The sequence below is a fragment of the Callospermophilus lateralis genome, chromosome 2, assembly GCF_048772815.1.
Source record: "Callospermophilus lateralis isolate mCalLat2 chromosome 2, mCalLat2.hap1, whole genome shotgun sequence".
Classification (NCBI taxonomy): Eukaryota; Metazoa; Chordata; class Mammalia; order Rodentia; family Sciuridae; genus Callospermophilus; species Callospermophilus lateralis.
In genome coordinates, this window is record NC_135306.1 from 12,366,283 (window position 1) to 12,391,481 (window position 25,199).

General features: G+C 52.2%; 1 protein-coding gene across 5 annotated transcripts; it reads left to right on the forward strand.

Moving 5' to 3' along the window:
- Positions 1 to 206: 206 nt before the first annotated feature.
- Positions 207 to 25,069, forward strand: Lhx6 (LIM homeobox 6). Of its 5 annotated transcripts, none has more exons than XM_076843147.2 (10): positions 207 to 290; positions 1,450 to 1,521; positions 1,897 to 2,079; positions 2,436 to 2,557; positions 11,134 to 11,354; positions 14,102 to 14,202; positions 14,418 to 14,513; positions 14,724 to 14,898; positions 18,251 to 18,354; positions 23,014 to 23,116. In XM_076843147.2, the coding sequence occupies exons 1-10, from the start codon at positions 207 to 209 to the stop codon at positions 23,032 to 23,034; spliced, it is 1,179 nt and encodes a 392-aa protein (XP_076699262.1). In that variant the 3' UTR covers positions 23,035 to 23,116. The 5 variants fall into 5 exon arrangements, with proteins under 5 accessions (XP_076699262.1, XP_076699257.1, XP_076699259.1 ...); XM_076843143.2 differs by lacking the exon at positions 207 to 290 and adding an exon at positions 1,081 to 1,134 and having other exon boundaries at positions 18,251 to 18,346; positions 23,014 to 25,069; XM_076843145.2 differs by lacking the exon at positions 207 to 290 and adding an exon at positions 1,081 to 1,134.
- Positions 25,070 to 25,199: the final 130 nt, after the last annotated feature.

Here is a 25,199-nt window from a genome sequence, read left to right on the forward strand (position 1 = left end):
CTTCTTCCGAGGCAGCGGCGCCGGCAGCCAGGGAGGCCAGGGCTGAGCGCGGGCCGGGGGTGGGGGCTGGGGCCGGGCCCGGGGCCGCGGGGCCGCCGCCTGGGCTCTCCGGCTCCTGCTGCAGCCTCTGCTCCCACTGCGGACGGGCCCCCCCTCTGCGCGGCTCTCGGAGCTGCACGCCGACTGAGCCCGCCGCTCCAGGGCCCATGTACTGGAAGCATGAGAACGCTGCCCCGGCGCTGCCCGAGGGCTGCCGGCTGCCGGCGGAGGGCGGCCCCGCCACCGACCAGGTGAGCGAGCGAGCGAGCGGCCCGGGCCAGGGACCGGCAGGGGCCGGGACCCAGCCTACCCGGGCCGGGAAGCGGGCGGCGGCGGGGAGGAGGGGTGCGAGGGTGCTCCCGGGAGTGTGTGTCTGTGAGTGTGTGAGCGCGCGCGAGCGCTGGGTGGGGGGGTCGCGGAAAGCGGGAACACATTATGCAAATGTTGGAGGAATTTCTCAAAAAGCGATTTAGCAAAGACACAGGCGAATCAAGAGGAGGCGAGGCCGGTATTGTCCGTCTGAATAGGCGCTGATAGCGCCGATGCGCCGGGGGCTGTGCGGGAGCAACACTGAGAATCCCGACACCGGGCCGGTCCCGGGCGCGCCGAAAGGCTGGAGGGTGATTTTTTCCTCGTCTCGGACCCCTCTCTTTTCCCTTTTTGGTCTCATTTCCACCCCGATCTTGCCCCCCTTTGCTCCGGATTTCCCTTGGACTGGCCCTCGAAAGGCGCCTGAATTCGTGTCAATATCGCCTCTTCAATTTCTCGGCGCGTGTCGGGCCGGCGGGCAGGCGGATGCTCCCGGCGCTCGGGGTTTTATTTTCCTCAACCACCAGCACCACCACCACCCCCATCTCCTTTTTATTTTCTTTCTTTCTCTCTTTTCTCCTTTTTTGCATTTTGTGCCGAGAGGAGGAGAAGGGAGCGAGGAAGGGGGGTGGGTGGAGAGAGAAAAAATTCGATTTTTAATTACTACCATTAAAAAATCAAATTTGCAATTCTTTGGGCGGCCTGATGGATCTCACTGATTGACAGTTGGAATTGACACTCTGGCTACCTCTTATCTTGGGCATTCACGACAATTTCTAATTGCAGGTAGTTTGTGTGTGTGCGCGTGTTTTTTTCCCCCCTCAGAGGCTTGGATTGCAAGGGAACTAAGCGATTACTTCAAGAGCCACGGGTTAAGTGCAGGGAGAGGGGGAGAGAGAGGGAAAAAATCCAATCCAAATTCAAATTGCTTCATTAGAGAGACACCGCTTTTGTGGGGAAGGGCTTTAAATGCCCACTACAAAGTTAGGACTCATTGTTCGGCGCCGGTTTATATAACAGGCGCGGGGAGGCGCTGGGCTCAGGCTGCACCGAGCCAGTTCTGCAGCCGCCGCCGCCTGCATTCCCTCCCCCCTCCCCCAGGTGATGGCCCAGCCAGGGTCCGGCTGCAAAGCGACCACCCGCTGTCTTGAAGGGACCGCGCCGCCTGCCATGGTGAGTCCGTTCGGCTCTGCCTCGGCCCTCGGTCCCCCAGCAGCCCAGGCCTGGGCACCTGGCCCGGCTTTCCGGCAACTAACCACTGCTCAAGCGCTGGGGGATTCCCGACCGGCGCCGCCCCTCTCTGAGCCTTGATTTTCTGGCCAGGAATGTGGGCTCTGGCCGCTTCCCGCACCCAAGATGCGCGTGTTAAAAGTTGGGGCCGTCCCTTCCTCTCCAATAGGCCCTTTCGTTCCGGTCCTCCTGCCTACAGCGCGGCACACCAGGCAGATTTCGTTGTCAGTTGGTGCGCAAAGGGTTCAGATTTGTCGCCCAAGGCAGGGTCAATTCTGGGTGCCGGCTCAGCGCTCTGCCCTTTCTCCCCTGCTGCAGGCTCAGTCCGACGCCGAGGCTCTGGCAGGCTCTCTGGACAAGGAAGAGGGTCGGGCCTCCCCGTGTACGCCTAGCACCCCGTCTGTCTGCTCGCCGCCCTCTGCCGCCTCCTCCGTGCCGTCCGCGGGCAAGAACATCTGCTCCAGCTGCGGCCTGGAGATCCTGGACCGGTATCTGCTCAAGGTGAGTCAGGGGAGGTGTTGTGTGTTTGTTGGCGGGTGTGGGTTGCAGCCCAGAGAATTGTAGGAAAGCTGTGCCGGTGCCAGGTCCACTGAATTCCGAATCCTGGCTCAGTCACTGCCCTACTGCGCGGCTTTGGGCAAGTCTTAGGGCCTTTCTGCGCCCCGGGTTCCGTCTGAAAAGTGGAAAGAGTGTATTTCCATTTCCTTGAGGCTCCATGTTACCGAAGAAAAATGGGGGAGTCACATGCGCCTTCTGAGCTTCTGCGTTTGTGCCTGCAAATGAGAACTGGGGAGGCTGGGGCCGGGCATGAAAAGAGGCCCACGCTGAATCGACCCCCATCCCCGCCCCCTCCCCAGGTCAACAACCTCATCTGGCACGTGCGGTGCCTCGAGTGCTCCGTTTGTCGCACGTCGCTGAGGCAGCAGAACAGCTGCTACATCAAGAACAAGGAAATTTTCTGCAAGATGGACTACTTCAGGTAGGCTGCGGCTGCCGGGTCTGCAGTGTGTCCTCAGGCAAGCCCCGGGCGCAGACGCAGGGCCAACTTTTGCTGCGTGTGGTTTTCAACTCCGGAGCCCTGGAGTCCCGAGTGCCTTCCCGGCGCGCCGCACTGGTCCAGCCTGCCGGCTTTCAACACGGCGAAGCCAAAGCTCCAGGCCACGCGCCACTACTCGCACAGGTTCCGGTCGGCGTCTGCTCCCGGTTCCGGCGGTCCGCTGGGCTTTGGTCGCACCTCTGGCTCCGTCTCGGGTCTTGCCTGAGTCTCAGGTTCTAGTTCTGACCTCGGGCGCCGCAGTCGAGCTCTGACATCCGCGGCTCTGGCTCCAACCCGCTGGGATCCCGGCAGTCAGCCGACTGCATCCCCAGCGAGCTCCGGCCCTGGTTCCAACCTTACTGGGACTCCAGTTGTGCGGAGGCCCGTCCTGGGAGGGCCTTTGACTCTACCCGGGGCTCCGAACCGGGTTCGGAGCTGATCTGGTCCCAAGCACCAGCGCCGCATTCATCTCACATCCCAACCCATATCCAAGTGCCTCGTCCTAAACCCCAACCTCGGCCTCTGGCCTCAACTCAAGCCCAGGTCGCTCAAGTGTTCGCAATTCGAGTATGGGGTCTTGCCGGTGTCCCAGGAGCCAGTTCCAGTCCCAGCTCCGCCATAGTTTCCGGCCCCGGATTCAGTCTTTACTAGTTATAGGCTCAGGCTTTGGGCTGCTGGGACGCGAGTGGAGAGTCGGGCGCCTCAGCCCAGACAGCTGAGTAGGAATACCTGGGCCACTCTCTCCGCGAAGCAGTGCCGCGCTGGTCCCCGCAGCTCAAGATCTCCGCCAGTTGCATCCTTCCGCCGCGCCGCTGTGTTTCAGTCGCATATGCGCGCCTCACTGCTACCCGCGTAGTCTGGCCTGACCCAGTCACGGGGTCGAGGTCACTGAAGTGTCAGGGGCGCTGCGACTGTCTGCAGGATCTCGGGGGTGGGGGGAGAGTATGAACCAGGCCTGGTTCTGTGGTGGCCGGGTGTGGAATTGGTTCCTGGGAGGATCGCCTCCCAAAGTGCTTTCTCAGGAAGTGGAGAAAACTGTTCCCCTCTATCACCACCCCCTCCCAACCCACATACATCCTTCCCCACCTCCGGAGAGGTCACAGTTTCAGACTTCCTTGAAAAGACCCCAGCCCCTGAAAGTCTCTGAAGGTAGGGAATTTGGTGGATGGTAATGCCTCGACCAAAATTGAGCCTCTAGGGACCTGGAATGAGAAGACCTTGAGTCTAGGGAGGAAGCAGGCCGCATTTGGAGCTGGGAAAGCCTTGAGAAGCATGGTTTAAAAGACTCTTTTTGTGATAGGTATAGAAGAGCATGCAGTCAACGTGTTTTGTCTGGGATGCTCTATAGGTGTCCTAGGGCTCCCCATACAAGGAGAGTGTGTGTATTGTCTGGGATCTGTGCAGTGGTACTGGGGAATGTGTTGTCAGCAAGGTCAGGAGTGTGTGCACAAAGTGTGCGGTTTTTTTAAATAGAGAAACATTTGTCTTTAGTTCAAGCATATGAACAAGGTGGACAGTACAGGGTCACACCTGGACCAGGATCTGTAAGAGGGAGAGTGAGGTCTGGTGAGAGAATTCTGAAGCCATGTCACTCCCTAACTCCACCTTTTCCTCTGAGGGGACTTTCCTGCTTATGGCCCTCCACCTGAGGAACTGAAGGATGAAGGGTGTGAGGTCAGTGTGTACTTGTATCTGCCAGCTGCTGTGTGCTTATTTAGGCAGAAGGGGGTTGTTACTGTGGTGTGCAACCAGAGTGCAATATCTCCTCCACAGTTCCATTTGACTCTTGGTTTGGCTCCGGCAAGAAATTGAGGTACAGTCACTGTCTAGCCACCTCCCTGTTCTAGGCCTGACTCCAGTTGGGGGTGGGGTGGGGTGGGGGAGCTGCTGTTTGGGGGCATCTTGAAATCATCAGCTACCAGGGAGCTTGGGGAACCCAGCAGGAAGGAGCCTAGGTCCTCCTTTGTAGAGTCAGGCTGGACAGGACACCTGTCCTGGCTCTCCTAGTGACAACAGGCCTGGTACCCTTACCACTTGTCCCAATTTCTTTGCTGCTTCTCCAGCCCCAGTTCATGCCCAAGCTGAACTGAGCCTCCTTGAAGGTCAAAACTAAGATCTTGATTCCATTATTCAGAGCCTCCACTGATTCCCTGTCCCACTGCAGTGGGGTGGAGGGTAGGGTGCCCGGCCATTGTGGGGAAAGGGAGGACACTGAGTCCTGTCAGGCCAAGTGACCTTGGGCAAGTCACTGCATCTCTCTGCTCTGAGTTCAATATTACCTTTTTCAATATTATCTCCCTGAGCTGCTGAGTAGGCCACTGAAGGAGCCACCATAAAGGCTCCCTAAATGGTAGTGTCTATGAATGCCTGATTACTGTTGTCACCACCAGGCACAGTTCATGATGGCAGTTCCCCAGGCAGCTTGAGAAGCAGAACCTGCCTGAAATGATGAAGCTGGGTTGTTTCTGGGCTATGGGTTCTGAGCACTAATCCTTTTCCAGTGACAAGAGGCCCCCAAAGCAAAACTAAACCAGACTTTCACTTAAGAAAATGAAGGGGGAAAACCTCACATTCCCAGGATGAGAGTAAAACTGTGGCTTTTCTGATCACTTCACACACACACCTCCCCGCCCCCCCAGATCTCTTGGGCAGCCCCACCTATAACAAAAATAATAAAGCCCACAAAAAGGGAAAGAAAAAGAAACGTTGGGCAACACCAATTACTGTGAGGAAGCTTCTCCTGGAGAAGGCTAAGAGAAGGTGTGTGGGAGGCAGAGTTCCCTCTCAGGAACTGAAGCTCAGGGAGGTGCTGTGCCCTGAGACTTTCTAGCCTCTATTTCCTGGAGCGGGGGCTCAACCATCCGGTAGGATGTGGACTAGAGCAACATGGTGCCCAAAAAGAGACCCAGATTTTCCAACAGGGTGAAGGACAGTGGGAAGGAAGAGTGACTGAGACCCCATGGAGAGAGCACTTGGGGTTCCCATAGTCCTCTAATCTTTGATCTTGCCCCCACCCCCAAAGGGTTCTCCTTAATTCTAACTCCTGTCTTTCTGTCTTTGACATCATCTTGTAAGTCCTCCTTCAGTCTCCATTGGCAGAGCCAGTGTTGGTGGCTAAGAAGTTAGAGGTTAGGAAAAAACTCCAAGTTCACTCTGGAAGGAGGTCACAGAGCCTGGGGGGGGGGGGGGGGAGTCAGGGAGGTCCAGTACTATTCCTGGCTCATTTGCATTGCTGGGGTGTAGGTGTGTTGTCCATTGGCTGTGTTTTCTTGACCAGGCTGCTGGACCTCTGTGCCTCAGTTTCTCTAGTTCATTCTCCAAACAGGGACCTCACCAGCCCTTGTGGGTTCAACCTGATTCCCACCTCCTCTCAGTCTCAGAGAGTCCTAGCAGGAAAAAAAAATTACCAGCAGAGAAATATGATAGGATTTACATTTTTTTCATGGTTGTTGTTAAGACATTTTTTTCTGATTTTTTTTTTCCTCCCAAGAAGTGAAAAAGAAAAAAATTCTGGGGAGAAATAGTATTCCTTTTGGGGGCATTCACATTTCTATTGCCATTTCAATCACAATCCAGGACAGCTTTACAGGGCCCCCTCTCATCCACCTACCTGCAGCTGTTGCCCCATAAGTAGAGCATGGGCTGATGGCAGTGCTTTCCTGGCTCTCTCACCTCCTGGAATATCATGCCTATTGTATAGCTGGGGAGACTGATGTCCTGGTAGAGTGGAGAGTGACACAGCCAGGGTCACACAGTGAATGAGAACATGAAAGCTGGTCAGCACAGGAGTGAGGCCACCTGCCATCAGAATACCTGCCTAGGTCAAAAGAGGATTAGGGACCCAATGAGCAGAGACCCGAAGTCCAGGGGAAAGCTTTGCATTGCTGTGCTTACACTCTACCTGCTTTATCTCATTTAATCCCCACATTCAATCTGTGGGTTTGATGTTCTCATAATCCCCATGTTATAGGAGGGGAAATTGAGGCCCTGAGAGGTGAGGTCATGCAGATAATATATAGTAGAACCTGGATAAGCCCTGTGGCCACCTAACTCCACTATGTCTACCCCTAAACATTCCCAATTTTTTCTTCCATAGGCAAGATATGCCAGCCACCTCTTTGCACATTCTGGGCCTGTGGAATGGCAAAGACCCCTGTCTACTTGTCCTAAGATTCTAGCCCAGTTTGTTTGACTTTACACAGAGAGCACCCAATGTGTGCTCAAATGCATGACTCTCCCTGGGTGGCTCTGGGAGCCCAAGAGCAGGGATAACTTCCTCAGGGGCTCTAAGTGGTGCAACTTTGCCAAGGCCTGCTCATCCCAAGGCCTGCTCATCGGGCTGGCCCTCTTCCCTTCTGACAATGGGAACGGGGGACAAGGGGTTAACTTCCTCCCCTTGTGTTTGTGGGGCAGGGTTCTTGGAGTGCCAAGCCTCCTGAAGTTCCTGCTCCCTGTTCAGCCACAGGACAGAAGGCAAATCCTCAGCCTTCTCCAGTCTCCCACCTTGAGAGTCCAAGCTCTGTGGATTCCATCCCTCTCCCAGAGAGAGGGTCCCAAGGGAAGCCAAGATCCGGAAAGTGGCCCCCCACTATGGAGAGCAGCACAGCGGCTGCCAGCTGTTAGGGGACAGATGTTGGGGGAACTGCGAGGGGATTTGGGGGGAGGGGCCTCAGGACGGGACCTCCAAGGAACTGGCCGTTTTAACCTTTTAATTGCTGGTTTTGTTTTTTCTGGCTTCTCTTAAGGGTTTGCCTAGAAGGGAAGGAGCAGAGGGAATGGAAAGGGCTTCATTTCAACCCTCCTTGTTCCCCTCATAGTGTCTCTTGAAGGCTATCCATCTAGTGAGCATCTTGTACTCAAAATACATGAACTCAAGTTGGAGTTCCATCACCTTGGCTTCCTAGCTGCCTAACATTAGCGCTCCACTTCGATTTCCTCATGGAGAAAAGGAGTAATAAATGGGGGAAGAGATGGGAGCAAAACTCCAAAGCGCTCATTCATAGAGCTTCATTCATCCAGCAGATGATCACAAAGCATCAACTAGGTATCCAGGGGAAGTAAACCTGGAAAACAAGCCTGATTTTGTCAAGGACACACAGCTCCCGCTCAGCACCAAGAATATCCAGATCTCTCTACTCTCCGTGCAGGGGATAGCGGGCTTGACCTTATGCGATGCTTATGCTTCTCCTTTCAGCATTTGCTAGGATGTGCAGCATCTGTCCGACACCTCTCCATCCCCAAAGCGCTTCAGTCCTTTGCGTCTTTGACTTTGGCGCACTGGGACCCAGGGAGGGGCACGCATGGCCCAGACCTTGCAGCAAGGCTGGGTGGCTGTAGGCGCGCCCCCTAATCCCTTTGGCGCTCCCTTCACAGCTCGCGAACACCCCTTTCTTGAAGTTTCGTTGTCTCCACCGCCGATTTCGCTGCTTCCGGAATCCGGCGGCTCGAGCCCCGCAGCCCGCCTGAGAAGGAGTCTGTCGGTTTGTCAGAGCCTCGATCCGTAAGCCTCCTCGTGCCCTTTGTTTGTGCCGCTGATCCCTGTCCTGGGTGGGGGACACACTGCAGGAAGGGCCCTAACGCATCCAAACCTATACAATGACACCCCCCCCCCCAATCCCCATTCCAAGGATCTGGTGCAAGGATGATTTCGTTGACTGGGACGTGTCACAGCGAGTGCAGGGAGATCCTAGAGCTGGGAACAGCTCCTGGCATTTAGGGTGATACTCGGAGGGTAGGAAGTTGCTGATAGGCCACTCTAGGCGCCCGCTTCGAAACAAGGGGGCCGGGGCCACTGTGACCTACGAATGTGGACGGATAATAGACTCGGACATCCGGAACTCTCAGGGCAGAAAGTCCAGGGGTGCGAGGTGAGACCTGGAAGCATCCCTGGCCCAGAACAATTAAGTCCACCCAGCGGGACAGGACAGGAGGATCCGGACCGCACAATCTGGCGCATATGCGGCAGCGCGCAGGATCTCTCCACCAGCAGAAGACGCTATCGCTTTTGCCCAGCCTCTGAAGGCTTCCCGCTTTCCTTACTCTGGCGGTCCCCACCCTGAGGTCGCACTTTCCGCTTTCTGGAGATAGCTGGTCTCCTGGTCCAGCATGCTGCCAGGAGTGGGAATACGACGATGCGGTCAAACCAGGACCCCTTCTTGTTCATCCTTCTGGAACCTCATGTTTCTTGTCTCCAGTCAGTCTGCTCAGTGGGTTCTAGGTCTTTCTTGCATCTCGGAGGGGCCCTCGACCCTGGCCCCACACTTTGTGGTCTCCAGTAAGTCACTTGTCGTCTCTGAACCTCCTATTCCACGTGTAGAATATGGGTGCCAGAGTTGCTGTCTCACCAGGTTTTGACAAAGCTGAGGGAGTGTGCAAAGAAGACGTTGAGCCCCAGGACCCGATCTGAAATAAGGGTTCTGTGCACAGCTGGATGCCCGATTTCCCCCCAACAGAAATATTGAAAAGCCGCATTGCCCAAGGGCCAGAAAGTGCTCCCAATCCAGATACCACCAGTCGATGACTGAATAGGGGTTGCCCCACCAAAGGGATAAGCTGGCTTGGGCAAAGCCGGTTCATCTCCCCTTTCTTTCGGCAATAGAAACAAAGATCCTTTGCTGTGCCGGGCTCTTCCCTGGGGAAGTCGCGTTTCTGAGGCCAAGAGCGGTTTTTGCTTGGGGTAGGTAGAGGACCCGGCAAAGGCACTCAGCATTGCCCCAGCGAACCTATGGTCCCCTTACTCTTCTTCGGGGAGCCTGGGAGCTGGAGCTGATGGAAACCATTGCACTCCCTCATTCAGTAAAACTCAATTGCATGATTTGCCAAGGCAGGCAAGGTTGCAACCAGAGCGTTTTTTTGCTGGACTGTTTCCCTCAGTCACACAGAGGCTGTCCTAATGCTCCCTGGGAGCATAGAGGCAAATCTTCTACATCTTCCCCTTCCCTCCAGGAATCCCAGGAGTGCAAGGGAAGAGCCAAGGAACCAGATGTTTACAAACCAGTGTGATCAAAGCTAAGAGGGTGGTACAATTGTGGGGGTGTGTGGGGATGTGTGTGTGTGTGGGTAGGATATGGCCAGGAAAGGAACAGCCTGTGCTGGTCCTGGGGGTGGGAAAATGCTTCAGAGAAAGTACCTCATAAAGATCTGGAACTAACCTTCCCCTGTGGCTGATTGGGACTCATGCTTGGATTTGCAGTGGGAGACTCTGAAGAAGGTTTAGAAGGAGGTGGGCCTGAAGAGGATGTGGTCTGTTAGGTTTTGTAAACTCAAAAACATCTTGAACCAGATTCTCAGGGTGAAGGGGAGCCACCAATGGATTGTAAGCAGGGTAGGGACGGGATTTCATGTGCCTGCTGGAAACTTGGCTGTGACTGTGTGTGGAGGATGCACTGGCAGGACGAGGCTGGAAACCAAGAGACCAGGGTGGAAACTGGCAGTGAGCAGTGCCTGATGGAAACCTGCCGAGGAGGAAGGGTGGCAGTGGAGGGGGAGAGGAGGAGATGGATCTCAGAGATATTTGGGAAACAGAACCATGGAGCCTGAGGATTGGCTGGATGTGGGGTTTGAAGAGGGAGAAGTGTGTGATTTACATTTCCACATTCCAGAGGTGGAATGAGTTGTGGTACCATTCCCTGAACTCACAGCATACAGAGGTAACTGAGGCTGGGAGGGTTGGGCACAGTCACAAGTGAGTCATGCACTTAAAGAACAAACCTTCCCTGGTACCCGCAGTATGACTTCTGGTGCTGAGGGATCCAGGCTCTGCAACTTCCGGGAGGGGCTCTGGTGATGGAGACAGCTGCACACACATATCCCAGGACAAAATGGGGAGAGAGAAGGAGAAGAGGCAGAATAAAGGAAGGCTGGTTTCTTTGTAGACTGCAGGGCACTAAACAAATAGCAGTCGTCATTGCTGTCTGCTGCCGTCATCTAGTTCAGTGCAGAGCAGGGAAAAGGAGAACTCAGAGGAGTTAAATAATTTGCTCAGGGTCACAAAGCCAGTTAAGTGCATATCTGTCTCTTCTTCCGAGAACTTTTGAGCTTCTGTATGGCTGGGACTACAGTTTATTCATCTCTGGCATTGGCATGGCTGGGGTTCCTAACTTTGTGAGCTGTGTGACCTTGTGCAGTTTAGTTTACTTCTTGTAAGAAGAAATATTTGGGATAATAACTGTAAAAAAGAATCTTGCTGAGTACAGTGCTCAAAAATTTGCCTGTTATTATTACTATCATGCTTTCCTAACACGCTGTAATTTTAATTAACAAACTAATATACATATGTAAGTGATCAGCGTAGAAAATTTGGAAAACTCAGGAAAGGACCAAGAAGAAACTAAAAATCATCCTCCAGCTCATCCTCTCCGTAGGACTTTGCTGGGGGTGAGGGCAGATAGTGTATCCAAGCAACAGGTATTTGCTGAGTCAAGGCCCTGAGGCCAGGAGCATTGGTGCCGACACTGGGGATATTGGGGTGAGGGAGAAATGGCCTGTCTAAGCCTAGTCCCTGTCACCTTGTCCCGCAGCCGATTTGGGACCAAGTGCGCCCGGTGTGGCCGACAGATCTACGCCAGCGACTGGGTGCGCAGGGCGCGCGGCAACGCCTACCACCTGGCCTGCTTCGCCTGCTTCTCGTGCAAGCGCCAGCTCTCCACCGGCGAGGAGTTCGGCCTGGTTGAGGAAAAGGTGCTGTGCCGCATCCACTACGACACCATGATCGAGAACCTCAAGAGAGCCGCCGAGAATGGTACCTAACCCGCCCTGCCCAGCACCTCTGTCCCGAGCCCTTTCCCACCCGACCCCAGCACCCCAGATGTGATACACAGTGCATTATATGCTGGGCGTTCCCTGGAGCACTTGGAGGCTGGTGGAGGTGGGGCTCCTCCACGGTTAGCTTGGGAATCTGTCACTACCTTACTGCAACCGTGCTGACTTACCTGTAAGATGGGGTTAATAGCAGGAGACCTTTTCAAAGGCTGATGAGCTGAAGTGTTGTAAAACCTGGAGGCACTCAGTGAATGGGAGGGTGGAGTGGGCTCTATTCAGTGAGGCAGCCTACTCCACCCTTGGAAGGCGCCTGGGGGCTCCTTACCCCAGTTGCCTAAGCCAGTCCTGTAGAGATTTATTGTTATTATTTTGAAGGTTCTGGGGATTGAACCTAGAGACTTGCACATGCTAGGCAGGTGCTCTACAACTGAGCTACATCCCCATCCCCTAGAAAGATGTTTGTTAGCCTCTGTTCTCCCAATTCCCATCCTGGTAGCAGCAAGTTGAGGCTTGAGGGTAGGGGTGTCATCCCGGACAAGGGCTCTGACTATTAGGAGAAAGGGCCCCATTCCTGAGATGGAGATTGAGCTCCTAATACTGCAACAACAAGAAATTTTCTTTCCTCTCTGTCCCTCAGTCCCCCTACCCCATCTGTGCAAGATGGATGTTGGATTAGAATGATCACAACATCTTCTCTGATTTCCCAAGATACATAGACCCATACAGGCCCCATAAACAGACAGCCTTCCAGGGATCTAGGTGGAGTGGGGACTGGTAAAAGGGAGTACAGGCAGGGCTGTCCATGATTCCTCTGTCAGGGTCCATAGATGCTGCTAACTTCTCTACAGCATGGATTATTTTAAGTAATCTTTACAATAGTCTTAGGATGTTGATGGTGTATCCCCATTGTACAGATGAGCAAAAAGGTAGAGGTTATCTGTAGTATGTAACATCTAAGTTAACATACCAGTGGGTCTGCCCAGCCCAGACTCTTGACTACCATAACACAGCATGTCACACCATGCCATACCACCTCATCCCTGTGTTCTAGGGCCCCTTTATTGGACCTCAGAACCCCAGGAGGCTGCAGGGATGTGGTTGCCTCTAAAGAGTTTCATTTTTTTTTTTCATTTAAAAAAGCAGGCACACTAATCCTTGTCCTGCCTGCCTCCCTATGGGACAATAATATCCCCAAAATGTCTGCCTCACTCCCAGTCCCTCTGGGGAGTGGTATGGATCACCCTTCCTCAGTTTCTAGACTTCAGCCTGAAAACTAGTCAGGGACCACAAGAGTATACTTGACCAATTCCAGAGCTAAATGGGTTGCTCTCAAGTTATCTGAAGTTGTGGGCAGGTCAGCAATGGAACTGAGATGGAAACCCAGGATCCAGAGTTTCCTGCACACCATGGTCCATCAGTAACCACAGGCTCCTTCTGTAGCTGGACCAACCAGGACCACCTTTAGTCATAGTCTTGCCAGTTACACCCTAAGCTCTAACCATAAAGGGAACTTGAAGGCATGGGGCTTCAGATCAGCCTTTGATGTTGGTTACTTTTTTTTTTTTTTTAACATCCTTTAGTTTTGATCTTTATTTTTATTTTATTTATAAGTGGTGCTGAGAATCGAACCCAGTGCCTCACACATACCAGGCAAATGTGCTACCACTGAGCCACAGCCCCTGATATTGGTTACTCTTTTGCTTTCTAAACACATGCATACACACACACACACACGCACACACACACACAGACACACTACACATGTTCATCATAAGAATATTAGAAAAGATGGTTAAGCAAAAAGAAAATAAAGATCACTCCAAATGCCATTTCCTCTCACATTTTCACCTTTACCTTTCCAGATATTTCTATGTATTTGTTTATTGTTTTTTTTCTTCCAACACAGTTTTTTTTTTTCCTAATTAAACTATAATAAATTGTGAGCAGTGGTTCTCTCTGAATGGTGGGATTAGTGATGATTCCCACCCTCCCCTGTGGGAGGTTTATTGGAATTTTCTGTACTTTTGATAAGGACACTTTTGTATTCAGAACAATGAAATATTAAAATAAAATCAGAATACACTTAGTAGTTTACAATCATAGTTTTAAAAGTAATCTAATTTGAGACATATACCCAGGTTAACAAAATTAAGAATTTTAGAGAGATAACATGTAGCAGTTTTAAAGACCTCAGAAGTTGCAGAAGTATTGAAGGTAAAAAGTCTCCTTGATGACATTTCTCTGAGGTTAGCCAGAGGTTGCTCCGTGCAACCTTGCACCTTGGTGTACATCCTTCCAATCTTTTTTCTTCCATTCGTTGTAAGCTCCGTGTTTCTTATTCCCACCAACCTGTGGATCCCCCTAGTTTCGCTCGGAGGGAGCCCAGTTGGGGCCCGTTAGGATCAGCCAGCTTTCAGATTCTAGTGGAAAGGTTAGGGGCAGGGACTTTTTTCTCTTTGAACCTCAGTTTCCTCTCGCGTAAAATGGGGATAATACCACTCTCCTTAGGGCTTATATGTAAAGAGGACATTGAAAGAGAACTCTCCAGTATGGAAACAGAGGTCCTTTCCCCAAACACTGAGCTCGGGGATTAGGACCCTGGGATCCCCACTCCCAGCCAGCTCCGCTCCTGACCCTTCCAGGGACAAGCTCCCCCCACCCCCGTCCTTTCCAGGCTGCCACTAGAAGAGATGGGGACGCGTGGTCAGCTGCTTCTGTCGCCCCCAGGGAACGGCCTCACGTTGGAGGGGGCAGTGCCCTCGGAACAGGACAGTCAGCCCAAGCCGGCCAAGCGCGCGCGGACGTCCTTCACCGCGGAGCAGCTGCAGGTACCGGGGCAAGATAGAGCCCCGGGGACGGGGGCGGGGCCTCGGCGGGGGCGGGGTGAGAGGGCCTTGTGGCTCCACCCCCTCGGCCTGGACCCGCGGGTGGCGGGAGGGGCTGTAGCTGCCTGGGGCGTGGCCTCCGGTCCGGGGCCTCTGATTGGGCCGGGGTCTCGGAGACCTCCGCGCGCCGTGCCTCACCGCCCTCCCGCGACCCGCAGGTTATGCAGGCACAGTTCGCGCAGGACAACAACCCGGACGCGCAGACGCTGCAGAAGCTGGCGGACATGACAGGCCTCAGCCGGAGGGTCATCCAGGTGGGACCACGAGTGGGCGGGGCCTTCAGGTCTGGGGCGGAGCCTAGGGGTCCCGGGCCAAGCTCTGAAGCTCGCCGTGGTGCCAAGGGTCGCCGGTGCATGTGGAGGCTCTTCTTCAGGGGGTGGGGAGGCAGTCCCGCCTGGGCATCCCCTGGCGGCGCGTGCGACCCTCTTAACGCGAGGCTGAAACTGCTGAGGCTGTCGTTCCAGGTGTGGTTTCAAAACTGCCGGGCGCGTCATAAAAAGCACACACCGCAGCACCCAGTGCCGCCCTCTGGGGCGCCCCCGTCCCGCCTTCCCTCCGCCCTGTCCGACGACATCCACTACTCCCCGTTCAGCAGCCCCGAGCGGGCGCGCATGGTCACCCTGCACGGCTACATTGAGAGTAAGTGACCGCAACAGCGGGAGGAGGGTCTGCGGGGAACGCAAGGCTGAGGAGTGTGCGTGAGCGACAGAGGCTGAGGCGTGGGGATGCATTACAGAGCCTCGTGGGGGAAGAGGTGGGCTTCGAAGTCACTCGAATCTAGGGGCTTCGTGGAGCGGGTAAACTCCCCGCCCTGTTTCAGAGGGGACTGAATCCTTTCTCTTGGTAAAGGCGAGCAATTTAGCCATTCCCCAAATGCTATGGCCTGGGGACTAGGGAGAGAGTAAGAGGAGCAAGATCCCTGCCCTGTGGAGCCAGCATTCTGGTCAGTTAGACAGGGGAACAATAACCAGATTGTTAAGCGCATGATTTTCCCTGGGATGATTTCTACAGGAAAGGTGCTGGGTGGGAGTGTTTGGAGATGCTGGTGGGGAGGCCGCCTCCAGGAAACACACCAATTTGAACTCTGGAAAGGATTCAGTGAGGCATGCTGACTGGGGGAACTGAATGTGGGCAGGCCTTGACCCAGAGAGCAAAGATGGCGTGGGTACATTTGGGAAAGCAGAAGGTTAGTGTGGCCTTGGGCATATCACTTAACCTCCTTGAACTTCGATTTCCTCATCTGTAAACTGGAATATTATTAATGCCTTTTATTTTTATTTTATTTTATTTTGGGTGCTAGGGATTGAACCCAGGGCCTTGTGCATGCCAGGCAAGCACTCTACCAACTGAGCTTTATCCCCAGCTATTAATACCTTTTATAGAGTTACGAAAGTCCATTCATGCATTCAGTAAATACATTTTGAGTGCCTCCTGTGTTCATAGCACTGGGAACACTGGGAACACAGTAGGCCAGAGCCACTGTGCTCCTGGAATTCACATTCCAGAATGAGAGATTGGGAAAGAGACCCTGAACTCTTAAAAGAAGGAGGGGAGGCCAAGCAGGGTGGCGCACAACAGTAGTGGCTTGGGAGGCTGAGGCAGGAGGATCATGAGTTCAAAGTCAGCTTCAGCAAAAGTGAGGCACTAAGCAACTCAGTGAGACTCTGTCTCTAAATAAAATACAAATTAGGGCTGGGGATGTGGTTCAGTGGTTGAGTGCCCCTGAGTTCAATCCCCAGTCCAAAAAAAGAAAAAAAAAGGAGGGGAGACATGTGGGTGGACAATGAGTTCTATGGGGAGAGGTGGGAAGGGTCATGGTGAAGGGACTTTGGAGCAGGAACCTGGAGAAATAAGGGGGAGGAGGGTCTGGATTTCTCCTGGATTTCTGAGGCATGAGCATTCATTGAATCTGTTTCGGAGCAGTTGCTTATGGAGACTTTCTTTCCCTTTGAGGCAGTTTTCTCAAAGCTGAGCATGACCAAAAAAATAGAAGTGATCATAACAAACACACATGCATACATGCACACACATACTCACCATCCCTTCTCGGGCTTCAAGTAAAAGGGAGAAAGAAGGGAGGTCAGAGAGAGAACCACTGCTTTTACCCAACACCTGCCATGTGCCAGACATAAACATCAGAGATCACTATCCCATTGAATGGTGGAGGAAACCAAGGGCCCACTGTAAGTTCGTGGGAGCCAATGCTCTTTAAAGATCAAATGTCGGGGGTCAGACTGCTGGGCTTCAAATTCCATCCCTGCCACTTACTAACTGGGTGACATTGGGAAAGTTTCTTAGCTTCCCTGAATATCAGTTCTCTTGTCTGCAAAACAAGAACAATAAGAGTTCGTATCTCAAAGCAGTGTTGTGAATGTGAAATAAGGTAACTGATGTAAAGTCTTCAACATTCAGTAAGCATTAGCTACTTTTGTGATGGCAGCATGGACTTGGTTTGTAAACTAGCAGTACAGAGTTCTGCCTGCTGCTCCAGGCTGCTGGGGAGACTGTTCCATTTCTGAACCATCTGCTTAGCAGGAAGGATACTTTCTCCCTTTTATTTCTAAACAATAATTTATGTTCAGCCTGCACAGAGCCCGGTAAATACTTGTTAAAAGTGCCAATGATCAGGGCCTCTCTAGTACTAGGGACCTAGGCTATTATCATTGTGTGGAGGTAATGATGGATCTACGTGACCCTCTTCAAAGGTAGGCCACGACTCCATCCACACCACTCCAGTGAGCATGCCTAGATCTGTCTTGGATCCCTAGAGAAGGGGCTGAGGTACCATTTTCCTTTTTCCCTGGTGATGGAACCTAGCTTGGGGCAGAATTTGGTGGGGTGTCTGGGCCTGCTACCTCTTGTTTCAAGAGCTGAAGGTCACCCAGTAGTTTGCTTTGCAGTTAGTTAAAGTCTTGAATCTTGCATATTCTGAAGCCTTAGAGCTGGGAAGTTGAAGAAAGAGAATGAGAACCCGGGGGTGGGGGTGGGGGAATGAACTTTTACTTCATAGTTAAATTCACAGGGTCCTTAGTTTCCTGAAGTCTTAGAGCTTAGAATGTGATAAAAGCTTTGTAACCAGACCCCAGAAAAATGCACAGATACACATAGTTATTTGAGTAATTTGAGGTTGTTCATGGATTCCCTGAACACCCAGGGAGTTAAGAACCCTCAATTTAATACAATTGCTTTATTCTACAGATGAGAGATCTGTGGCTCAGAAAGACACAGTGACTTGTCCTAAGTTACATATTGATTGTCAGTTTCTGCACAGGTCTTTTTCTATGATCAAAGAGGATGAAGTCTAGAGAAGAGATAGGCAAAGGACTTCTCTATCATAGTGGTAAACAGGATGAAGCATGAAAGGTTTGGATCAGACACACAGGTGGAATTTCCCCAACAGTTTTAGGTGTTGGAATAAGGTATGGAGTCTCATTCAACAAATATTTTTAAAGTACCTACTAGATATCATGTTGGAAATTTACAAAAATTTGGAAATTTACAAAAATCCAGAAATTAGAAAACAGATTAAAAACTTCCTGCCCTCATGGAGCTTGTATTCTAGTTGGCAAAGACAGGTGATAGCAAAAAAACAATAAAAATACACCGTAAGTCAGATGGTTAGGGCTAAGGAAGAAAAACCAAGCTGGAAAGGAGGATGGGGAGGGAAGGGGAGGGGTGGCTGTTGGTATTAGGTTGATGAAACCCAACTGGGAGACAGAAGTGTACAAGGAGGATCTGAACCCCCCGTAGAGCACAACCTTGCTTGCACGAGTGCCCGTTTATCAATGAACTGGATGGTTATCCCTAGCAACTGTGGCACTTTATAAAGTCCTTCATGTGCAGTGCTGTCACCCACCCTATTGAAATCTCATGCAGGTGTTAAGTGGCAGGGATGGAACTGGTCTTGGGGCTCCAGCTTGCAGAGCACAGGGCAGGTAGGATCCCGTGTGGAGCCTGAGGGATGGGCTCCAAGGCAACCTCTCGTCCACAGGTCAGGTACAGTGCGGGCAGGTGCACTGTCGGCTGCCTTACACCGCGCCTCCCGTCCACCTCAAAGCTGATATGGATGGGCCGCTCTCCAGCCGGGGTGAGAAGGTAAATGGAGCCAGGTTGGTCTGCTGGATCAGAGCCTTCCTGCTGCGGGGCTGAGTTTCTGGCAGTATTTCCCGTCCTTGAGTGGGCAGCCTGCCTCTGTGTGGCAGACCATCTCTGCCCAGCCAGCTCTGGCCCACTCTGTGCCCATGAGAGGCACCTGAGCAGCTGCTGGCATGTTCCACATGCGCCCACTCCACAGGCCTCCTTCGCCCCGTCCTCTCACTGGCAGGGTGGCTTCTCTTTTGTCACACTGGAGAATTGACTCAAGCTTTGAGGCTTTTGCAGGGAGCGCTTCTGGTGGGGCAAAGAGACAGCAGGCCAGCAAGAAACCTTGGCCAACTGGCAGGGCTCCTCTGTGGAACCGGATCTCTGGTTGGTTGAGGCGTTGGGAATGAATGTCTAGAAGACGCTTAGGTATTACCCAGTCCAGCAGCTGGAAAGCTTTGCTTTTTAAGCATTGGAACCCTTTGTTTAGTCTCATCAGTATCACAGATGAATTTAGACGGAGCTGCTCTGAGTGCAACCATGGAGCGGGTAGGAGCCTCACCTCCCTCTCAGCTCTGAGGCATCCCAGAGCTAGCCGTAAAAGCCATTGCACTGAGACAGCCTCTCCATTTAGAAGAGGGAAATCGAGGCCAAGAAGCTGAAGGTCAGAGCCTGGATGAGAACCTCTGTGTTTATTCATTCACTTACTCATTACTCACAGATAAGTAAAGCATGGCTGCTGCTTGAGGAAGCCACATTTGGAGGGGGAGACAGACTCCAACACTGGCAACCCGGCTGATCACACTGTGATGGGGAGCCATGGGATGGGGGAAGAGTGGGGGCAGGGAGAGATGGAGGGAAGACTACCCAGAGGAAGGCAGCCCCCAAATGCAGGCCTGACACTGGGTCAGGGCTCATCAAAGACAGCCATCCCAGCTCTTAGGGAATCCTGAACCATTCCATGTCACTGGGACAGGCTTGGGAGGAAAAGTGGTGAGAAATGGGACCAAGGGGCTGACAGGCAGAGGGCCTGGACTTTATCCCGGGGCAGTGGGGGACCTTGGAAGGCCTTGCAGAGACAGCACTGTGATGGTCCTCAGGGAGGTCGGCTGGGAAGATGTGCCGTGGGAGGCATGAAGCCACCCTGAGTCAGATGGTACAGTGGTCCAGGGAGACAGAGACCATGCTTTAGAGGTGGAAGGTCCATCAGGAGCCCTCCAGTCCTGTGGATCCCAGTCTTAATGTGTCTTGGAATCACCGGGGCAGCTTGGAAAAACAGATTCCCAAGCCAGAGTCTGATGGCGAGACTGGAATGGGGTACATTGACCTGCATTTGTGATGCTCAGCCCCTGTGATTCTGATGGGCAGCTCCAGGTGCAGAACACTTCTCCAGGGTATTTCCTCTGGCTGTGCCTCCTGATTGAGCACCTACTGTGTGTTGGGCTCTCTGTGATTGGCACTGTGAGGGAATATCTATAGTATGGAGGTGCAAACAGCGTAGTTGCACAGATGTGTTTCCAAGTAGGTGGTGGTGTTCAACACAAGAATCAGGTGGTCGGGGAGCACACCGCAGGAAGGTCCCTTCTGAGACTGTCACATTCACAGTAAGAACTGCTATTTGTTGAGCTCGTCCTCTGTTCCACTTTACACACATCTTCTGGTTGACACCTCCCAGCTTCTTTGTGGGCATGGAGATGGCCTTTCTCATTGTAGAAATAAAGAGACTGAGGTTCAGAGAGATGAGGTGATTTGTCCAGGGGTGCAGCAAGTTTGCTGGACTCTGAAGTCTGTGAAGCTCAGTAGATTCTTCCTTTCTTATACCACTTCACATTTCTACAGGACTGTCTCTGACTGTATCCTTTACAGCCTCCCTGGGAGGATGGCTATGATGGAACTCCATGTCACCTTTGGAAACAGAGGCTCAGAGAAGTAGCTCATTCAGGGTCACACTGAGTGTGAACACAGCAGGCCTCCATCTAAGGACCATCTGCCTCACACCTGCCTCTTTCTTGTGGGAGATCATTGGTCCTACCAGACCTGGCACTGGCTTTGCAGAAGAGATCTGACCTGATCCCCACCCACAAGAAACTTGTGACTTAGAGTAGGACATGGACAGTTGTACCGTAAGGCAATGGGGTAGTTGGAGTTGGGGCAGCCATGGCCTTGGAGGACCCAGAAGAGGGAGTGACAACTTTAGGGGAGAAGCAGGGTATGAGGAGAAGGGCATTCCATGTTGGAAGAACAGCAAGTGCTGATGCACAGAAGCAAGGAGAAGCCTGGCTTTGAGGGGATTGTGGGGTGTTTAGTGGGGTGGAGGCCCAGGGAAGTGGGGGAGCAGCCAGGGCTACAGACTGAAAGGCCTGGTACCCTAGGCATTATATAGAGGGAAGGGTTGGGCCTTGGAAGTGTATAGGGCTGGGCTCAGTGCTTGGAGAGGAGCCCTGTCTCCTGGTTGCTCAGCTAAGCTTGTGGTTATGTCTGGTTCAGCCTGAAAGACGAGCCAGGCTGGGCATTGGCAGCTTTGGCTCTAGGATTCTGGCCCCTGGGTTTGTCTAGTGAGCCAGAATTCACTCTTGCTGGGCTGTGTCCCCAGATTTGTATCCAGATACTCTGCATTAAAGTGTGTCTCCCTCCTTTGTGACCCACTGCCCTCTCACTGTCAGAACTTCCCTCAACTCCCAGGGATTTTCCATCCACATATTGTCAAACCTGTGGGGCTTGGTGGGTCACAGGGCTTGGGCTGAGCAGGCAGCACAGGACTGTATGGGCTGTCTCCCGAGTCCCTCCGGGCCTGAGCCAGCCTAGCTGTGAGGAGACTGTGTCCCCCTGGGTCTGGTCCCTGAGCCCACTCATCTGGATCAGTGCTGGTTTGGCCAGGAGAACAATGACCTGAACATTCTCAGGGTGGGAGGAGCTTCCTGTCCACTGCGTCATCATTTGGCCACATACGCCTGTGCGTTTCCAGAACCACATTTCTTCCTGGTTGTGTACCCTGATCCCACAACTTCAGCACTTGGAAGTTTCTTAGAAATCAGGACCAAGAGGTTATTATTCAAATATTAGGTTTTTGAGAGACTGAGGCCCCTGTAGGCACAGGTTTGGCTACGGTAATTTTTTTTGGGGGGGGTGCTCCTTTTTATAAGAGCTTAAAGCCAGGTGTCCTGCAGATCCAGTGGAAATAAGGCACAAGGCTGGGTGAAGAATGCAGTGTGAGCTTTGGAGCCCAGCCACCCTGAGCCCAGATCTGCCACCTCCTCCCTCTGAGACCTGGAAACACAATTAGCTTCTCGAGTTTCAGTTTCTGCATTTATAAAATGGGGACAATAATGGTTCCCACCACCCGGGGTTGCTGTGGAGACTAAATGCAATGATTTGTGTAAAGAGCTTAGCACAGTGTCCCATAGGCAGAAAGCGCTCCATGGGTACTGGTCGTCATTATGATTGCAGTAGTCTACTCGTATCTGTAGGGCTATGTTCCAAGACCCCCAGTGGGGGCCTGAAACCCTGGATAGTATTGAACCTTATATAACAGTATATTTTTCCTATACATACATACCTCTGATAAAGGTTAATTTATAAATTAGGCACATTAAGAAATTAACAACAACAATAATAAAATAGAACAATCATAATGTACTCTAATAATAGTTATATGAGTGTGATCCCTCTCTTTTGAAAGAGTCAAGACCAATAGTAATATTCTTGGACTGTGTGTGGTTGACTGCAGATAACTGAAACTGTAGGTAAGGGGGAGGGGACTATCATGCTACTATGGAGATCAACATCTTTGCTTTCCTCCTCCACCTCCTCTGGTAGCTGATTCTGGGCAAGAAACATCCTGATCAGAAAATGTATCAGCAATGTGACGGTGCCCACTGGCAGACTCTGGGCCACTTGAAACCTCCTCCTCCTATTTTCCTGTGAAAAGGGACACCCCATTTTGACCAGCCAGCCAGTAATCCTTGACCTGAACTTCAGGGGATTGGTTGTGTGGGTGGCAGTAAGATGTCAGCCAGGTGCTCTAAGTGGAAGAGGGAAAGAGAAAGGAGCAGACGCCCACCCACTCGCTGTGCATCAGCCTCTGGCTGGCTTAGCTACATGCCTTGGCTTTGTGCAGATCTGGTGTACACTGGGTGCTTAGCCCTTGGCTTGGTAGATTGTGTGCCGTGGGCAGCTATTGTCATGGTGGTGTTGGAGAGGTAGAGATGGGTGGTTTAGTAAAGAGCCTGCCTGGATTCCAGTGTTGGTGTACCTCTTCCTAGCTGTGATCATGGACTCACTAACTGCCACTTCTTTCAGCCTTGGTGCCCTCCCTGTAAAATAGAGACCATCACAGTGGGACTTCCTCATGGGCTTGAGGTGCAGCTTCATTGAAGCAATTTATGGAGGGAGCAGGGTAAAGTGCCCAGTAGGTTTTTGCTTCTGCTATTGTATCTCATTGAATCCTCCCTGTTCTGAGAGGTTTTGTCATCCCTGTTTACAGATGAGGAAATAGGCTCAGAGAGGGGAAGTGAGTTGTCCAAAGTCCCACAGCAAGTAAGCTGCCAGAGTCAAGATTTAAACCCAGATCTAGGCCTGAGCCCTTCCTTACGCTGCATGACTTTGAGGATCCCTGGGGGCTGCCAAGTGGGGCAGGCTCCCAACTCAGCCACCTCCCATGCCTTCCTCTTGCAGGTCATCCTTTTTCAGTACTAACGCTGTCGGCACTTCCGCATCTGTCCATGGGCACCCCACAGCTGCCCCTCAGCCGCTGAGATCCAGTGTCCAAACTGTGGCCAGGGATCCACCGCCTCCGCATCCACCCCCACCCACCATTCTGCCCGCCGCCAGCTGGGCCCCCAGGCCTGGCCTTCCCTCTCCTGCTGAGAACCAGAACTGGCCAGGAGCATCACAGAGTCCTCCTCTTGGATGGCAGAGCTCCCTGAAATTTGGAATCAGGGTAAAAACAACAGCCTGTTTTTCCCATTTAAACAGGAGTCATCTTCAACTTCAGCTGATTACAATAGCAAAAGACAAATTGAATCATGCGACACCAACAGCTTCCTAATTCACAGGTTTTCTTCCCCGCCCTCCCACCCCCATTGGCCTTTATTTACTACTTCCTTGGAACCATCTCTGAATTCCGAATAGCCGACAACCCCCAATGTCATCCACTCTGTTGCTTTTGTCTGGAAAACTCTACAGTGTTTGTGGGATGTCCCCAAAGGAAAGCTATGTTCTAATTTTATCATTTCCATCTGTCTGGTTATGTCAAGTTAATTCAGAAAGAGAAGAGACACTGACCAACCCTGAGAGGCCCAGTAGGGCAGAGATGGAGGCCTGCCCAGACCAAGAGGCAGAGGGACAGGCGGGGGATGGGGGACAAAGGCCCCCATTGGTTGGAGATCGAGGAGAGGGATGTGGCACATGTGGCACTCTGCACTGGGAGAGGCACTAACCATCTCAAGGAGGGGAAAGCGAACACTTGGGACCGAGGGGAAACCCTACCCCCACCTGACTATCTAACGTAAGTGCAGGAGACGTAGCAAAGATGGTATTTGATCTGTGTGATGCTGCTGCTGAGTGTTTGGGCAGGCTAGAGTTGGGGATGCTTTTTGGCTGCTGGTTCACTACTGATAGGGGTGCCTGGGCTAGAGGACCACTCTTGGGGGCCAAGGAACAGAGCCCAGTGAAATGACAGCCAGAATGTAAACTCTGATCCATCTCTGAGTAGAGAGGTGCCCACTGCCTAGGTGAATGTGCCAAGCTAGTACCTCTGGGCTTCCCTGCCAACCCTGCCCAGAGCCAGCCCCACCCGCTCCGGAGAACAAGGCTAGACACAGCTGTGCTCTCATCCACCCCATCCTGCTGCAACTGTTCCACCTGAAACCAAGGGCTTGGGCAAACAGGACCATGATATTTATGTTTTCAGGGGATGCCCATTTGCCCCAAGCTTATCCTATAATTCTAGAACTACTTGGAGACCTAGTGCATTTCCCACTAGAGGCTGCTAGTAAGCATGCTTTAGCCCCAGTCCTCCTGCCTGCTTTTGGAAGGAGACTCCAGGACAGGGAAAGCAAGTTTATAGTTATACGCAGCTGTGGTCCCTGTCTTCACCCATAGTAGACATCACTAATCGATTGCAGCACTCTATCTGAGTCTGGATAAGGTTTTGGGATTCACATGCTTGAAGTTGGCACTTAATGAGAACTTACATGCCATTTTCTCTGAAGGAGGCCTAGGCATGGGTGAAACCCAAGAAGGGAGCCTGCATTCTGTCCCTTCCAAAGATGTTACAGCTAACCAAGGTCAAAAAGAAAGCACCACTCAGAATGTGGTGAATATGGTTCAGTTCAGAAGTTATCCAGTGAAAACTTGTGCTGCCTCCGTCTGGGCACTGAACTAACAGGAGTGACCTGGGCCTGATCCCTGGCCTTGGGGAGCTCAGATCTTTCCTTTGATTTTTGCTCCTAATGATCAAAGCTCCAATCACAACCAGGTGGTAAGCGGCCAACTGAGCCTTGCCCAGGGTCACCCAGGATCCTCTCTGTCTTGAGTCTCTCCCCAGGGTCTGTTCCTTGCGTGGACTACATGACAGTAGCATGTTGCAGTTCAAACGTCTCCACTACCCTGTTAAGAGCAGCCTGGGAACACACAGGCTGACAAGACTATTTATTTAAATACAAAACAAAAGGGGAAATACACACATGGAATAAAAATTGTAAGCACTTTTTTTGTAAAACCAATGTCTGTTTTGTTACATATCTTTCATGTTGTGCTTTGTAAATGTCTTATTTGTGTAATAAATAAAGTTAACGCAAGTAGAAGTGCTGGCACTTAAATCCAGAACATGGTGGGATTTCATTTCTTTCCTACTCTCT

What these genes read in the sequence shown, in the direction of transcription:
- Lhx6 (XM_076843147.2), top strand. Translation starts at nt 207, where the DNA reads ATGTACTGGAAGCATGAGAACGCTGCCCCGGCGCTGCCCGAGGGCTGC. An exon ending in GGACCGCGCCGCCTGCCATG is followed by an intron (nt 1,522 to 1,896) that starts GTGAGTCCGTTC and finishes CCCCTGCTGCAG; the next exon opens with GCTCAGTCCGACGCCGAGGC. An exon ending in TCACCGCGGAGCAGCTGCAG is followed by an intron (nt 14,203 to 14,417) that starts GTACCGGGGCAA and finishes CGCGACCCGCAG; the next exon opens with GTTATGCAGGCACAGTTCGC.